The following is a 16,649-nucleotide window of genomic DNA, read 5'->3' on the forward strand; positions in this document are numbered from 1 at the left end:
ACAAACATCCATTTATTGGAGCCAGGCTGTCTAGAAAGAATCAGGGATTATTTGCAGGGGACGTGGGAGAACATATTCCCTAAAATAAATATTCTAATCTATAAAGTTATACAAAGCAAGAAAATTATTTTTTGTGTACGTATAAGTGCATTACAAAAGCTAACTTGCATTTTTTAGAAATCCAGGATGTTCAATTGTCACTTTAAAGGGGTAGATACGCATCTTGCTTGCATGTTCCGTTGATTTCAAATTGAATTTGATCATAAAACTCATCAACCTCAGCAGTTGGAAGATAAATCTGAAGGATCATCATATTTCCATGAAATCTAATCAATATTATTCGCTCAGTGATTGCATTGTAGCCAAATGCTATTCTTGGTATACCCTTCTTAACCAAAAAAGCAACGCAATCTCTTTGATGTTTTTCAAATCCTGAGTAATAAACAATGTAACCTTTTGTCTAATTCCAGTACATCTCAATTCATTGATGCCTAAAATGTCAATTTGTGATGGTTTCATTTCATCTTTCAGGGTGTTGAGCTTTCCCATGTTCCTGCTTTAATTCTACCTTTGTAGCTTTAGTTTTTCTTTCCCTGTATGACAATATTAGCAACTAGACATTCCAAAGACTTTAATCTAGCTGTGTCTTAAACACTATTAGTTTTCTGAAAGATCTTCTGTTCTTTCTCAGTAGCATGTTGAGTACCATCCAAACTGAGGGGCCCATTCTCCTTTCATAACAACATCAGTCATTATATATTTTCTATTCATGTGGCTTTCTTGGTAAAAATACATTAGTGGTTTACCAGTGCCTTCTTTTTCACAGTATGAATTGATGCCTTTGCCATTGTCACTAAGATGATTATCTGCCTCTGGTATCTTTCTAGACCTCTGCTGCCCAATATAGCTGGTTGCTTGCTTTAGCTGGGCAGCTGGGAAGAGCTTCATGCTTTGGGGGACCCTGGGGAGATATACTTTTGGCATACACTTCCAACACCATGACCTTGCCTTGGTGAGGAAACACAGCAGGTTTGGCAGGGGGGGGGCAAGATGACAAAAATATGCACATGCGTATTTATATACCAACATTAATCTTAATATTTATTGTAAAATAAATACTTGCAAATGAAATATATGTTAAAATAAATTATTGTATTTGTTTTTCATTAGGGATTGCTTGTACGGGATGCGCCTTTGAAGGACATGAAAATTTTTAATGATCGTCGATTTGTAGCTTCTTTTAGTGTGGTGAATGCTACCAAACGGGATGCTGGCAATTACCGCTGCATGATTCGCACAGAAGGAGGAGTTGGAGTATCAAATTATGCAGAACTAATCATTAAAGGTATTTCAAAATTGATATGCAAATGAAAAGGATAGAGACCAAATTCCTGAAAATTTTTCATGTTAAAACAAATTCTTTCCATTGGTGATGTTGCAATCTATTTAATTAAAATGACCAATTCCAGGCTTGATGCTAACATAAGTTGATAGTAGAGATTTATCGGTTGCGGTTACCAATTTGCATATACTTTACTGTGCAGATTGCGCATACTCTGTATATTAATGCAGAGTAAGGAATGAGGGCCCAACTGATTTATAGGAAATGTTCTACAGATTGTATAATGCAACAAAGAATGTGGCTCAGAAAATTGATGTATTAATCATAAGGTACTTGGGTTTTAGGCAGAGAAAAATGAATTAATGATATACATCAAAAGAGAAGGTTTAGAGCAGCGACTCCCAACCTTTTCTATACCACACACCCCTAGAATGCTTCTGATATATTCTCACACCCCTTACAAAAGTTCTAAATAATGAATTATGTATATACACTATAATGTTGAAACTTCTAAACCGAAGTTTTTGCACCCCCTGTAATATCGTCTCACACCCCAGGGGGTGTGAGCACCCTTGGTTGGGAACCCCTGGTTTAGAGCAAGTAGATTAATCTGTTCCCCACAAAACTTACCACATGTAGGAAATTGAGTGAGTAAATTGAGTAGTTGAGTAAATTGAGAAATTGAGTAAAAAGATTTGTATACAACAACATGTTTCTGCCTGCTTTGTTATAAAGCTAGTCCTTGACTTACGACCATTCATTCAGTGATCACTCAAAAGTTATAACAGTGCTGAACCAAAGTGACATGTCTGGTTGTTAAAGTTATGGACTTTTCAATGCATCCACAGTCATGTAACCAAATTCAAATGCTTGGCAGCCTGCCTCCATTTATGAGAACACTTGCTCCTCCCACCTGCCTATTTCCACCTCCTGGGCTCTTTTAATCACCATGTATAGCAACACTCTTTGATGGCAGTTGCAGGATTGGGGCTGAAGTAGAAACCTGGGGCCTTCAGCCATAACATCCAGCTGCCACTGCTCCCAGGCCTCTACTTCAGCCCCAGCATCACTGCTGCCTCTGAGAAATGGCATCTCAAGCCCCACAGCATGGCCAGCCACCCCAGAATCACAGTGAAAAGCCTCAGTTGTTCCCACTGCTCTGCATTCTGTAGGCCCTGCTGCGCCCAGCTGCCTTTTGCTGCCTTTCTTCTGCTGTTGATAAAGTGCATCTTTGGCATGGCTCTCTGACAGCAGCTGCTGGCCATGCAGGCCTTTTCTCCAAAACTGCACTATTCTTCAAATAGTGTACTCCATTTTCACGATCCTTAGAAAGCATTTTAAAAAGTTTCTGAGGTTTTCTGAAGCATTGTGAGAATGGGCCGCACTGTTTGGAGAAGAGCAAATACCAGGCTTTCCTCATGAGATCTGGGGAAGATCATGTGACTGGCTACCAGCTGCTTTAGGAAAGGCCAGGGTGGGCATGCCTTATCTGCAGCAGGAATAAGAAGACAACAAAGGTCAGCTGGGATGTTGGAGTGGAGGGCAGTGAGGGCAGCTGGCCTGGGGCTTTTTGGGTTAGCAGCTTTGACTCTGCTGTCGGGGCTTCCTGAAACAGCTAGAGTTTCCTAGGGCAGTGGCTTGTGCCACGGTTCCGGTTGGCAGTTTCACACTGTGTTATGGTTCAAACTTCTTACAACTCCAGTATTGCAGTGTGCAAAGAAGCCTGAACTACAGCCTGGCAAGCAGTCCTAGAGCTGCATGGTTCTGGGACTCCTTGCTGCTCCACAAGGCAGCGTGTAGGGTGGCTAATAGGGGAAGATGGAGGAAAGACAGGTGAGTAGGGGGAGTTGAAGAGGAGACAGTCCCGTACCTTACTATGACATGGGGTTGGGAGAGACCAAGACCAGAAGGTGGGTATGCATGTAGAAACACATCATTTTTGGTTAACTATAGTAATGGGAAGTGACAGGATTGCTGAGTCTGAGCAATGCGGTCATGTGACATCACACTTTACAACCATATTGCTTAGGAACAAAAATTCTGGTCCCAGTTCTGGTCTTTCCTGCTCTAGCAGTTTATTCAGGAGAATATAAAAACGTGCAGTCAGTCCACATGTGATTTGGCATAAAGACAAAATTAAGGAATGTAGATGATGGGAAAGATCAAGAGAATTGTTGACCTTCATTGATCATGCAAAAGATAGAAATGAGAAATTGAAAGAACAAAAAGCAATTTACAAAGCCGTATACTGTATGTAGAAAGTAGAAGCATGGATAATTTGCAATGGTAGGATGGTGCAGAATTACAGTAAATGGTTTGCATGTAAACTATTTTGAACTATGTTTCCTTATCTGTTTCTCAGCTCGTACTTTTAATATCTTTGCCTTGCCATTTCCTGTTCCTTTACTGTGCTTTGTATAGCATTGATTTGTTAGAAAGGAATAATATGTTGAATATCTATGTGTGTGTGTGTCTGTGTGTCTGTGTGTATGTATGTATATATGTGTGTGGTGTAGGTATTGTGTATGTGTGTGTATGTGTGTGTAAGATGAAAAAGGAGTGGTCAACAAAAATTTAACCAGAGAAAGAGGAAAATGAGGCAAAGAAATTCAGAGTCTTCGAAGCTATAGCCATTTACTGCCATTGGTCTTCACAATATTGGAAGTATTTATCATATTGCTATAATATTTGCTCTTTCCACCTCTCTCAGCACATTTATTCTGTATGCAGGGAATAATTGCTTACCCTTAGGGTATAATCCCATTAGCTACTTGTAGTTTGATGAAGTAATTATGGTAATCCCTGTTGCTTGTGCTTTAGCTTTTATGAGACCACATGCAGATCATTCTATGTGACCTAAAAAGCCCATTTAAACAGTGTACTAACCTTGGAACAGATTACATTTAACTAACATCATTATGAAGTCTTTAAGCTCATTTACCTAGTTACTGATAAACAATTACATAGTATTTACATTTCTTAAATTAGGTTTCACCAAAAATTGCTTATTTCAATGAAGCATGTGATTTTAATTTATTATTACCAGTAAAGTAAAACTCAGTGTACTTTTATGAGTACCCCTTCAGGCTTTGTGGTTAGTATTGAATGGTTAAGCCACAGAAATAAAAATAATGCTAGTATTTTTGCTGAATTTTGGGGATTTATCATACATAAATGTTTTCATATTTGTAGGCATTTATATATAAAAAAATAATGGTATGTATGGATCTTTTTAAACATAATTCCAGACCATAATTTAGCATTATACATCTGAATTAAAAAACAACTTTAATTTCCTTTCTGACTTTTGCATGCCTTCAAGAAGATTAGGGCTTTCATTTTTAAACCAGCCAGAATTCTTTATTAAGTCCAAATACAGAATGAAGTCTGATTAGGTCAACAGAACTGGCCAACAAACTAGGTATAAAAGCCTTATGAAACAATCTTATTTCATAATCATAAATAAGATGTCAGTCTCAATTTCAATTTAAAGTTAATTAAAAATGAAAAGAAAAAGAAAAAGAAAGAGAAGATACAGGTTTGACTTTCCTGTGTGACTTTTGCTGCTGGCAGAAGCAGCTAAACAAAATATATTGTTTATCATAATCGGTGACTGGATTTGTTTTCAATCAGCCAGAGTCAGAAACTATAATATTTAGTTTCTTTGGTAAGCTAAATTTCAGTTTCTATATCATAGAAAGCAAGCCCCAGGAAAAACAATCTGTAGTAGTAGTAGTAGTAGTAGTAGTAGTAGTAGTAGTAGTAGTAGTAGTAGTAGTAGTAGTAAAGTTGGAAGGCACCTTGGAGGTCATCTAGTCTAACCCCCTGCTCATTTCAGACAAATGGCTGTCCAATCTCTTCCCAAAAACTTCCAGTTTATTAGTCTAGTCTAGTCCAGTCCAGTCCAGTCCAGTCCAGTCAATTAAACTGCTTACACTAAAAGTAGTTGGCTCCTGGAGTGCCACAGCACCAGAAATGATTCATCTAGGAGCTAGAAAATAAAGGATGCTATAATCCATATGTAATATGATTACATATGAAAAGTGGTATTTTCATATTTTTTTCTACAATGAGTAATTGATATAAGGTATATAAGGTAAATTAATCCTATAATTAATATAATGTAAATTAATTTCCTGACAGTTAGAACAATTAATCAATGGAACAACTTCAGAAGTTGTGAATACTCCAACACTGGAAATTTTTAAGAAGAGATTGGACAACCATTTGTCTGAAATGGTATAGGGCTTCCCACCTGACCAGGTGGTGGACTTGAAGACCAGCAAGGTCCCTTCCAACTTTGCTATTCTATTCTATTCTATTCTATAATTATATAAGATAAATTATATAAATAAATTAATCCTAAAAATACTCTCAATGTTATATTAATATTGATTCTAATAGGAGACAGTGAAGAGAGTTTATTCTTTCACAGGCTGACCATTTTAGTTACATAATGTTGCCTATAATCTGTCGTGGAGTTTTAAAAAATTCAAAACATGTAATCCATTTATTATAAAGCATATAACTCTCAAAAAAATGAGCATATAGCTTAGTGCCTCTGTTTCTGCAGGTTAACATAAAAGAAATCAGATGTAGCAAAAATGAAAAACAGTAGATTAAATGGAGACTACATTAGCATTTTATGTATGCACTATATAAACCCTTTTCTAATATTGATCAGCTGCAGCAGAGATTAGTTTGAAAGGAAAGAAATTCCAGATTAAATACGGTAAATCTAGACAGAAATACAAAGCATTTTGTCAGATGTTTAAAAAAGGGGTGGGAGAAAACTATGTTTAGTATTTGTAATTTTTATTTCTTAATGTTAAAAGGAAGATGTCACACTCTGAATAACATGGAATACACCTGTAGAACAGATAGTGGAATGTAAAAGTGAAGAAAACATCATTTTGAAAACTGGCAAACTTCAAGATAATGTTTCACATAATTAAGAAATGTAAACTGATGAAAACTCTAGCGTTCTGTCTGCCTTGGTCTTTAAAATGATTTATTCTGAGTAGAAGACTACACAGTATTTTCCTGAAAAGTATTGCATCTATAATATGGTTGGGCATAGTTCTGTTTGTATAAAATGTAAATTGGAAATATTATTTTGAGTAATTTTGGCTTATTTATGTAATGGAATGTGAGAATGACCTTGCAATGGGGCGAGAGCAGATACATGCTGCCTAGGGAAGGTTCAGATAAAAAAGGGATCAACCTGCAACTGAGTATTTGGCAGAGAACAAAACTTATAAAGCATCCACCCTAACTAATCAGGCAGTAAAACCGTTGTTTAATGGTTTTCTACTTAGTGACTCATTCATGCACACTTGACAAACAGTTTTTTTACATCTTAATACTAAAAACAGCAAGGACTGATTTCTATGACTCTATATATGACTCATTGTTATTTGAATGATCTAGCATGTCATTTTCAAGTAATCCACACATTGTGGCCATTCAGGAATAGCTGTCCTTATTCATCTTCTTGTAGAAGCCTTTTCACAGAAGTATGATCGATATTTAAACTATAGTACAAAAGGATAATCTCTGATTCATCATCAGAGTTGTAAACACTTGGAAGACCTCCCCTCCCCCCCAAGTATAAGAGCATAATGTCCAGAGTTAATGGAGCAGAATTCTATTAGGAAATAGCTAATTTGCTGCTCCTTTTCTGACATTCCAATGCAAAATCAAGGAAAATGAGGACTTTGTCACTCTACCTACTGGCGGAGCAGAGGTATCATTGCAGAGATAACTTTTTGGTTTTAAATCTATTCCATTTAAATCTATTGTGAGTCAGTTCCATTTAATATAAGTGGGTAGTTTCAGTTAAAAATGATTATTGTTGTCGTGGTGGTTCATTGCAGTCAGCCAGGTGTTCTGACTGCATTTGGCATTTTTGTTTACCTATTGAATCCTTCCCAAGAACCTGGGATCGGCAGATGTATTACTTCACCATATTATAGTAGCTGTAGTGGCGGGTTTTGGTGTTCAGAGCACATCACATAAAATACCTTCAGGGATACAATACCTTTAAAAACAAAGTCTGTTAAAATACTTGTATAACCTAAAATAAATTCGTTTAAGTACTAACCTCGGTAGCCTCAGTCCTGAATATAAATTTTGAATGGCAGTTCAACAGTTCTTACCAGCACTTAAATCAGAACATAATTAACTGTTGTTTCAGCATGGCTACATAAATGCCTCAGGATGCTCTATTTTGTGTTTTGGTTGAAGAAACACACTAATGATTTTAAATGAACCTAAATCATTTCGAGTTAAGCCTTAGCTATTTAAATTGCACAGATTCTGCACAAAGCTCTGGATTATGAACAATGGAGTAACTGTCTTTGAAATGACAGTGAATTAATAAATATTAAAATGTTTAAGCTAGTTTAGCATCACATACTAATAATGAGTGTCTGTTGATTAAATAAAATAATTAAGAAAAATTCTGTAGGCATTTTAAAGAGTTGAGAGATTTGTCATTTTTATCCTGTAAGTAGCAGTAACTGATGTATGAAATATACCTGTACCTGTGTTATTTTTTCTACGACATTTACCCCCTGTGTACTATTATTTAATAATTGTAGGCTTATTCAGTTGTGGGATATGCCATACAAAGTTGTATTAGATACATTAACAATTGTTTTTAGTAGGAAAGATGAAGAGCAATAGTCAGAATATTTGAATGGTCATTAGGAAGTCATTAGGATCATAAGGTTAGAAGGGCCTTTGGACGTCTTCTAATTCAATTCTCTACCCAGTGCAGAAATGTTTAGACCATCTAAACAGATGGTTGTCTAGCCTTTGTTTGAAAGTATCCAGTGATGGAGCACTTCAACTCCAGGGAGTAGGGTGTTCCATTATTAATGGTTCTCCTGGTCTCATCTTATTTTGAGTTTGGATCTTAACTCTGTAAAACTCTGCAAAGCTTCCACTCTCTGATTTATGTCCTACCCTCAGGTACTAGGGACTATATGATAATAGTGTTAGCAATAATATTAATAATAGTTTTTAATAAGCATGGTTGTTTCTAGTAGTCAACTTGTTCTTTCTATGTGCTTGCAAACCCCTGTTTCATTACCTTTTCTAAGTTTTTTCTGACTATTAATATCAGTTGATTGATCTGTATTTTCCTAGGTCTAATTTCCTCCCCTTTTTAAGGATTGTAACAATATTAGTTTGTCTCCAACCTTCACCATGCTGTCCCATCAATATCCTTTCACCTTTTTTAACCCATGGACCAAACATTTCCTCAACTCTACTTTTGTCCGGTTTATGCCCAAAGATCTATTTTGGAGTTACCTTTGGCATTTATTGCAAGCTTTAGCTCATTCTAAGCCATAGCCTAATCCCATTCTTACAGATTTGGAATATTTTCTAATGTTTGGTTTTCGATATACAGGTAATTCCTATGACCACAACTGAGCCCTTGTAATTAAAGCAGTGGTTAAGTGAATTTTGCCCCATTTTATGACCATTTCTTGCTAGAGTTGTTAAGTGGATCACTGCAATTGTTAGATGAATCATGCAGTTATTAAGTGAATCTGGTTTCTCCCATTGACTTTGCTTGTCAGAAGCTGGCTCAGAAGGTTACCAACAGTGATCACATGACCCCATGCAGTGCATCTGTTATAAATACATGCCAGATGGCAAGCACCTGGATTTTGATCACATGACCATTGGGATGCAGCAACAGTCATAAGTATTTTGTTCAGTGCCATTGTTGGTGAATAGTTTTGAATAGAGGACTACCTATAAGCCACCCTTTTCATTTTAACACCTGTTTCTTTTCTGCTCTCAATTCACCAGAGAGCAACTATACTAATCTCATCAGCTTTCTCTCATTTTTCTTCTCTGTTTGGTATTGTTTGTGTTTGGGCCATAATTATCTGTTTTGTTTTGTTTTTTCAAAAATCTCCCAACTCTCTTGAATTATTTTTTTCTTCAGAATTTCTATCCATGGAATTCTTTCTGCCCCCCCCCCATGCTTATTGAAGTCAGTTGTCCAGAAATCTAGAACAATAAACAGATTAACTTCTGTTGTCTCAGCCTTAGGTGAATTATGCTGAGTTCATTTGTGTGGTCACTCTTTCCAAGGCTCCTACAATTTCTTCAGTAATTTATCTCCTGCTAGTAGATATAAACTGATTGTCTAATTCTTTCCTCTACCTTTTGTTGGGTCTGTTTCTTTTAAACAAATTATATCCTTTCGATATTACAATCTAATACATTCTCTTCCACCAGGCTTCAGTAATACTAACAAAGTCATATTGGGACTTCAGGTTCTCCCTGTTTTTTTCTGAGCATTGATCATTCTCAGCATTCTGAGCATACTTTGAGCAATGGTGTACAGGTATCTGACTTCTTTAATACCATTGTTCTTGCCAGATCTCCTGGCATATTCCTGAATATGCCTTATTGATGCTTCCTTTTTTGCTGTATGGCTTACAGGCTTCAAACTTATGCTTTGAATATGGCTATGGCACGGGTGTCAAATTCGCGATGTCACATGACGTGTCGCGACATATCGCAACTTTTTTCCCATTGCTGGCAATGGGATGGGTGCGGTTTTGGTGTGACACATCCAGTTCTAGGCCAGCAGTTTGACATCCCTGGCTACGGTATTGACCATAGCCTGATATATGATCTGTGGTATTCTCCTGCCTGATGTAATTTAAAACCCTTGTAGAAAAATTAATCAAGATGTTTTCCACAGTTTTCCACAGTCTGTGTGAACTGCAGCCCATCTCTTACAAGAGGCCTTTCATCTAGATAGCAATCAGACCAGGAAATCCAAAGTTTTCTCAGGGACACTATTCCTTGACCCAGCCATTTACCTCCACAATCCTCCATTCCTTCCTTGGGCAGTGAAATTCAATCAGCATGAATCTATATCTAAACCTGTATCTAGATACTTTTTCTTTTCTTCCTAACTCCTCATGGTTCCTCAATATTCTTTTTATTATCTTTTTGACTGTGTAATTTGCTCAAAAATGAAAAAAAGAAAGGGATACTGATCAGTACATTTGATTAATTAGATCAGTTTCTCCATCATGTTCTTTATAAGCTTCACTCCTAGGAATCAATAGATCTTCCTTGATAACATGTCTTGTTTGTTGATTGCTAATTTATGTTCTTCTCAGCAGTGAGCTGCTTTTCACTAATTTTCCTCTTGGGACAGCCATTGGATTGTTCACTCCATGAAATACTGGGTTTCTCTTCCCATGTCTTGAACCTTGGATGAAAACCTATCTTTGTTTATGAGTTACTCTCAAGGTCGAAGGGTCTGAAGTTGAAATAAGGAGTGGTGGGAGAGGAAGGAGAAGACCAGTTAGTTATATAGATATAGGAGACAAAAACAACAGAAAATGGATTTGTAACACATTGCAATTGTTGGTTGATAAGGTTCTTGTAATCTATCTCACATGTAACTTGCACCTGCATAACCATCCTGTCTTCTCCTCCTTCCCAGCCTGTCTCATCTGAGTTTAAAGCCTACATCAGTCAGACCACTTTTTGCATCTGATGAACTGAGCTACAGTTCATGAAAATTTATGCCTATAAAATTTGTTTGTCAGAAAAGATGCTACCACATTCCTCTTGATTTTCAGTAAAATTACAGGCTTCAGGTTGACGGACAAGTTGCTTAGTAATGCTAGCTTCAAAAAAAATGGATAAGGATTTTAAGATTCTTAATTCTTCCTTAATATAGATTAAAATCCAATCTAGAAAACCTTTTAGTTAAGGTGTTGCTTTCACAGGATGTTCTAGTTCATGTGCAAAATAACAGAAATATCTTAAATCTGCTTAACAGGAATATTCCTCAGAGCCAAAGTAAAGATGCAGTTCTCTGAGTTGTGTAATTAGTGGAGATCATGTTTTTGTCAGGAAAGGAAGAGAACATTTTAAAAATGTTCTCGCTTTGGTGGGAAAAAAAGTATAGATCATTTCTAAATTAATTGTAGATGAATGGTAAAGAGCTCATCTATCTTCATTAGGAAGTGTTAATCACAAAAATGAATAGAATTATTAAGATGTCATTTTAGGAGAACAGATTTCATATTTGTTATTTTGTAAAATGGCATTTGTTGATTATGGAATGGAGTAATTGGTTTTTAGTTACTTTGAATTGAATAAACACAAGATAGTCTTTTTAACACAGTATCAAGCAATATACTAGAGCATGGGTTGCATCATGCAATGAAAAAAAATCACAATATGTCACGTCACGTGACGCGGTGAGTTTGACACCCATGTACTAGAGTATCAATAATATAAAGACAAGCTGGCAAATTAAAAACAGAATTTATAAATGAATATTCTTGAACCAAGATATTGGATGATAAAATAAACAAGTCAGTATGGCGCACCTGAGATATCACAGGCCTATTATGACACTAAAGGAAAAAGCACAGTGGAGAAATGTAATCAGGGAAGCTAACAGGAAATGTAAACAAGGGTTAGGGATATCACAGTCCTCTATGATGAAATCTAAAATGAAGTAGTAGTGAAAAGGAAAGGCAGTACTTGCATTCTAAGAAATTAGCCTTCAGTCTAGCAAGGCTGATTTCTTGAAAACTAATTAAATCATTGGTTTAATGGTTATAAAGAACTAGAAACTTCACTGTTTTTAAATGTCTGCATGTTAGTAGATAGTCCAGAGCAACGTGGTGGCCTAGTAATGAAGACATTTGCCTCCCACTTGGAAAGTTGAGAGTTCAGTCCTAAGTAGCAGCAGATGTTTCTTGCCCAGGGCACAAAGAAAAAATATTTGCTACTTCAGGAAAGGCATCCAGCCAGTAAACACTCAATTCCATCTAATAATCTTGACTCTATCCCAAATAAGGACTTCAGGGTCATAAAAAAGGGCGTGTTAGTAGATAGTCCTAGTATATTATACACTCTAATCAAAAAGTGATATAAAATTAGAAATGTGCCCACCAAGGAAAGTACATTATGCAAAAGCAAAAGCTTTATTAAACATAATGTATTTGAAAAGCAAAATGAACTTATCTAAATGTTAAGTGGGGAACTGGCTTTTGTCTTTTGCTTTGTATCCTGAAAAAAAAGAGAGAAGTATCAAGTCCCTTCTTTTACATACTGAATAGAAGAAATAAATAATAGCAATAGTTTTTGCAGAAAAATCAGAAATATAGAAAAGTTTTGTATTACATATACATATATACTCATTATTTATGTTTCAGAGCCTCCAGTGCCCATTGCACCTCCTCAACTGTCATCAGTTGGTGCAACCTATTTATGGATACAGTTGAATGCCAATTCTATTAATGGAGATGGACCCATCATTGTGAGACAAATAGAATATCGCACCTCAAGTGGAAGCTGGTATGATATACAACCAGTGGATTCAACAAAGTATAAAATTGGGCACCTGGATCCAGACACAGAATACGAAATTAGTGTATTGCTCACTAGACCAGGTGAAGGGGGTACTGGATCTCCTGGACCAGCACTTAAAACAAGGACAAAATGTGCCGGTAAGTAAAAAGGTAATTCACAAACTCATCATGTTACTTAAAAAAACTGAATTTTAAAATTCCATTTCAACATTAAAACTAGCAGTTGCTAAGTAGAGATTATTCAGTTAGAACACTGTTAAGAGTTACTGCTTTCAGTTAAAATGAAGCATGTGTTTAATACTATAGTATATTATTTTCTATCCTTGCAAGTTTGGGTCTGAATATAGTACTATCTCAGTCCAGGTAGGGAACAAATGCATTTATATGTCTTATATTCTGTTGTTACTTCATAAAGTTACTCCAAGAGAGAAAATTATTACTGGCTCATCAATAGGCAACTTTCTGAGACCAAACATTCTCTTTAGAGATTCAAAATAAATGCTTAATGGTTAGCAATGTTTCAAGATAAAGTACATGATAGTCTCCATTAATAAGATTCTTCATAATGACCACTAATAGATCTTAATTCTAAAATAATTCTGTTTTTACCCAAACTGAACAAATGGGAAGAGAATAATCAAATCTGATTTCTATACCATTAAAAAAGGACACTCTACCAAAACATCTCACCTGTAAATATAAGAATAATAAAGAAATAATAAACCTAATTTTTGTTTTATTCTTTACCATTGATTTAACTTGTTGAAGTCCTTTAGGATACCCACCACTATGTTTTATAAGCCATCATTTGGCTTATAAAAATATAAACAACAAATTAAAACATTATCAAATAAATATTGTATAATTATATGAATATAATAGCAACATTAATAATGGGAGAGAGCAAATATTAAAATCTTTCCCCAAACCATCTTTTGCATCTTCCTAAAACGCAGTAGTAAAAGTTTTAGTAAAATGTTTTCTTGTGTAGTTCTTGGGAAAATATACATCCTAATACGGATTAGAGAGAACTGCTTAAAAATCAATTTTATTTTTTAGGTGGGTTAAAAATTATTACACTTTAAAAAAGAAGAAAAAAATGTGATAATCATAAACAAGACAGTTTATTTTTTTAGTCAAACATCTTCTATTATGGTGAGAATGAAATTTAATTATCAGTAGAATAGAATAGAATTCTTTATTGGCTAAGTATGATTGGACACAAAAAAATCGTTTTGGTTGCATAAGCTCTCAGTATACATACAGACAACAAGTGATAAATCAGTAACGGGAGTATATGGAATTGTAGTTGTTAAGAAAGGATGCCAGTGTCACTTTCTGTTTATTCAGCAGTGTGATGCACAAATTGTTACAGTGGTAGGTTTGGAAATACACTAGTACCAGGTAGGTATGAAAGCAAAAGCAAAAGGTTAAAATAGCATTCACAGCTTACAGAAACTGTAAGTCCATTAACATTTTTTGTTTCCCTGACATCTTATTACTCTTTTTAGCTAATATGAACAATATCAAGCAATGTTGAAACTTAATAGTGACATATAGTCTGTCACCATGGCAACTAATTTAATGATTTATACATGCCATGTCAATACAAATATGTATTGAAATGCTTAGTGTACAAGTGTATTTATGCATGCATGCATGTGGGGTTTTTAATGTTAATGGGTCCCCAGAGTATTTCATAGTTTGCAAGATGTAAAAAGAAGAAATGTAATATATATATATATATATATATATATATATATATATATATATATATATATATATATATAAATGCCAACATGATAACCAAAATCTCACAAAACCAAAGATAACAAATTAAGATTACAGATGGTTCTCAGGATTTACAGTAGGATTTATAAAGTTTGAGTAAAATAAACGACAGTCAAGCTGCAGCCAAAATAAACTTTCTGTTCATTTGATGCAAAGGTCTCAGGTGGCCTACAGTGCATTTTTTTTACAGTAGCTTACATTATTCTCAGTTTACCTTTTATAGGTTTAATTTTCAATTTATACACTCTGCATACTTGAGTGAATAAACACAAGCCAATAGGTCCTGTTGTTCCATGCAAATTTTTTTGTTGTAATTAGCACTGCTAGTTTTTCTTCTTGTAAATACAGTATTTATGGACTTCCAAATATTACTGACCTACAACTCTCACTTCCTGTAACCAGCTTGCCAGCATCAAGGAATGGTCATCCCTTATATAAATTGAAGCAGAACTTCAGTATAAATAACTAAGCCAAACAAATCCATGTACAAGTGATAAACATGAAATTTCAGTATATAAATAAGATTGTGGGAAACCCAACAAAGGATGAACGTATGAGGTGAATACATGGACATAAAGGAAGTTGTGACAATTTATGATAGAAATATACAGTAATTACTATGTTACTCCTTACTCTTTTTCTATACTTTACAGTGTTGTTCTTTCGATTGATTAAAATCAGTGTTTACTCTTAGTGACCACATAGATAGATGATACTGTTCAATCGAAAAGAAATAGTATGTTGAGTGTCTATTTAAGTATACTAAAAAAGAGTGCTATGGAAACATTCAAAATATTAAAAAGCCCTCTGAGAATTATAAGGCTGTTTTTAAACATTTCTCTCATTCAAATGAATTTTTTTTTGAAGAATACAAGGAAAAGCAAAACTATATAAACATGATATTGAAATAATTTAACTGAAATATATCATTATAGAAAGTTTGCTACAAAAATTAATTGTGATGTATTGTTACAGGTATTTTGCTTTTCTGGGGACAAAACAAGAGAACAGCAAAGTAGTAGTTAGGAGATGCATACTAATCTTCCTTCTTTTACTAATATACCTCTTTTGTTGTTGTTGTTGTTCAATCATGTCCAATTCTCAGGCTGCCTGAATAGATACCGGCACATTTTTGGCAAAGTTTTTCAGAAATGGTTTACCATTGTCTTTTTTCTAGTGCTGAGAGAAAGTGATTTGCCCAAGGTTACACAGCAGGCTTTATGCCTAAAGCAAGATTAAAATGTATGGTGTCCTGGTTTCTAGCCTGACGCCTTAACAGCTATACCAAACTGGCTCTTTCTCTATATGTATATATCATTACAAGGCTTTAAATGGTTAAAAACTTAACATTTATAATACATCAGCAAATGCCATGAACTATTCTTAAAATGTGTACTATCAGATTAAGAGAACAGAGATTCCTTTAAGAAAAGAATCACAATACCTTTCAATTGTAATGATAATTATATGCTACAAGCTTGTTCCCTTAGGGAGGAACAGACCACTTTACAATTCAAAGCAATGTAGCCAGGATTTTTTTTAAAAAAAGAAGTCTTAATAGTTCCCCAAAATGCTTGAAATATACTTTTGCATAACACAATGAGATGCCATTCAGTTGCAACAGCCTTTTATTGGTAAATAAAGCTACATCTATAATTAGAATGAAAGAAAATAAGGCTTTGCCAAAGGCAGCTATAGAATTTGCAGAAAAGCTGTTTTCACATACTTTATGAAAACCTTTTACGTACTTTAAAATTCAAATATATAAACTATTTCAGATTAAATAAGTTTCAGTTCCTAATTGTGCAAAATATCTATAGATTCTGCCTAAATTGTGATAGAAGTTGTAGAGAACATGCGAGAATAGCACGTGCTTTCCAAACTTCCAAACTTCTGGGTATAATGGTTTGATTATCATATTCACACTGGAACACGCATTTTGCTGCTAAAATCATAACTAGCAGTCATAATTAAGACTACTAGTTACCCCAATACTAAAGCACTGTATTAAAGACTGCCCAGCTAGAAAACTACAGGTTAAAATTGTAATTAGCACAAGAACTAAATCCTGTTCTATCCCAATTACAAAATGCTAGTTTTAAGGACGAAAATTGATTATATTCTGCTCCTGCTATAAGTTT

General features: G+C 35.0%; 1 protein-coding gene across 21 annotated transcripts in view; it reads left to right on the forward strand.

Annotated features, from left to right (window-relative positions):
- The window catches only part of PTPRM (protein tyrosine phosphatase receptor type M), a 482,202-nt gene that overhangs the window by 184,624 nt on the left and 280,929 nt on the right, over nucleotides 1-16,649 (forward strand). For all 21 annotated transcript variants that reach the window (XM_039339174.1, XM_039339176.1, XM_039339175.1 and 18 more), the window contains exons 6-7: nucleotides 1,171-1,345; nucleotides 12,562-12,855. In XM_039339174.1, coding sequence (XP_039195108.1) covers nucleotides 1,171-1,345; nucleotides 12,562-12,855 — 469 coding nt within the window. The remainder of the gene's footprint in view (nucleotides 1-1,170; nucleotides 1,346-12,561; nucleotides 12,856-16,649) is intronic.

Source organism: Crotalus tigris, unplaced genomic scaffold (genome assembly GCF_016545835.1).
Source record: "Crotalus tigris isolate CLP2741 ecotype Arizona unplaced genomic scaffold, ASM1654583v1 scf7180000017731.4096049, whole genome shotgun sequence".
NCBI classification, from domain to species: Eukaryota; Metazoa; Chordata; class Lepidosauria; order Squamata; family Viperidae; genus Crotalus; species Crotalus tigris.